The 254-nt window shown below is 63.8% G+C and overlaps 1 protein-coding gene across 1 annotated transcript in view; it reads right to left on the bottom strand.

Moving 5' to 3' along the window:
- Positions 1 to 7: 7 nt before the first annotated feature.
- LOC104404254 (adipocyte enhancer-binding protein 1-like) overlaps positions 8 to 254 on the bottom strand; it is a gene marked incomplete at both ends in the record, with an annotated part of 2,693 nt that continues 2,446 nt past the window's right edge. Inside the window, 2 exon segments of the mRNA XM_010012640.1 lie at positions 8 to 84; positions 156 to 254. The exon segment at positions 156 to 254 is cut by the window's right edge and continues 12 nt beyond it. Of these exon segments, the coding sequence (XP_010010942.1) occupies positions 8 to 84; positions 156 to 254 (176 nt within the window).

The following is a 254-nucleotide window of genomic DNA, read 5'->3' as shown; positions in this document are numbered from 1 at the left end:
CGCTCTCATGGGGGAACTTGTCGCAGCCCAGGTAGATGGAGAGCTCCAGGCAGTTGGTGTGTAGGTAGCTGAAGTCATTCATGCCTGCAAGACAAACAGCTGAGCACCCACCCATCCTCCTGCTTGCACCTCCACGTGGTGGACAAGCCACTTACTGCCAGCCCGGGGGTGCCACTTGGCCCCCTGCACGATGCCCATGGCATTGGTCATGTCCTGCGTGTGGAAGCCGGCGCGGGCGGGCGCCGCCACGGGGG

This window comes from Nestor notabilis, unplaced genomic scaffold, assembly GCF_000696875.1.
Source record: "Nestor notabilis isolate BGI_N333 unplaced genomic scaffold, ASM69687v1 scaffold19484, whole genome shotgun sequence".
NCBI classification, from domain to species: domain Eukaryota; kingdom Metazoa; phylum Chordata; class Aves; order Psittaciformes; family Psittacidae; genus Nestor; species Nestor notabilis.
Note: the sequence above shows the minus strand (reverse complement) of the source record. Positions and strands in the feature narration are given on the sequence as shown.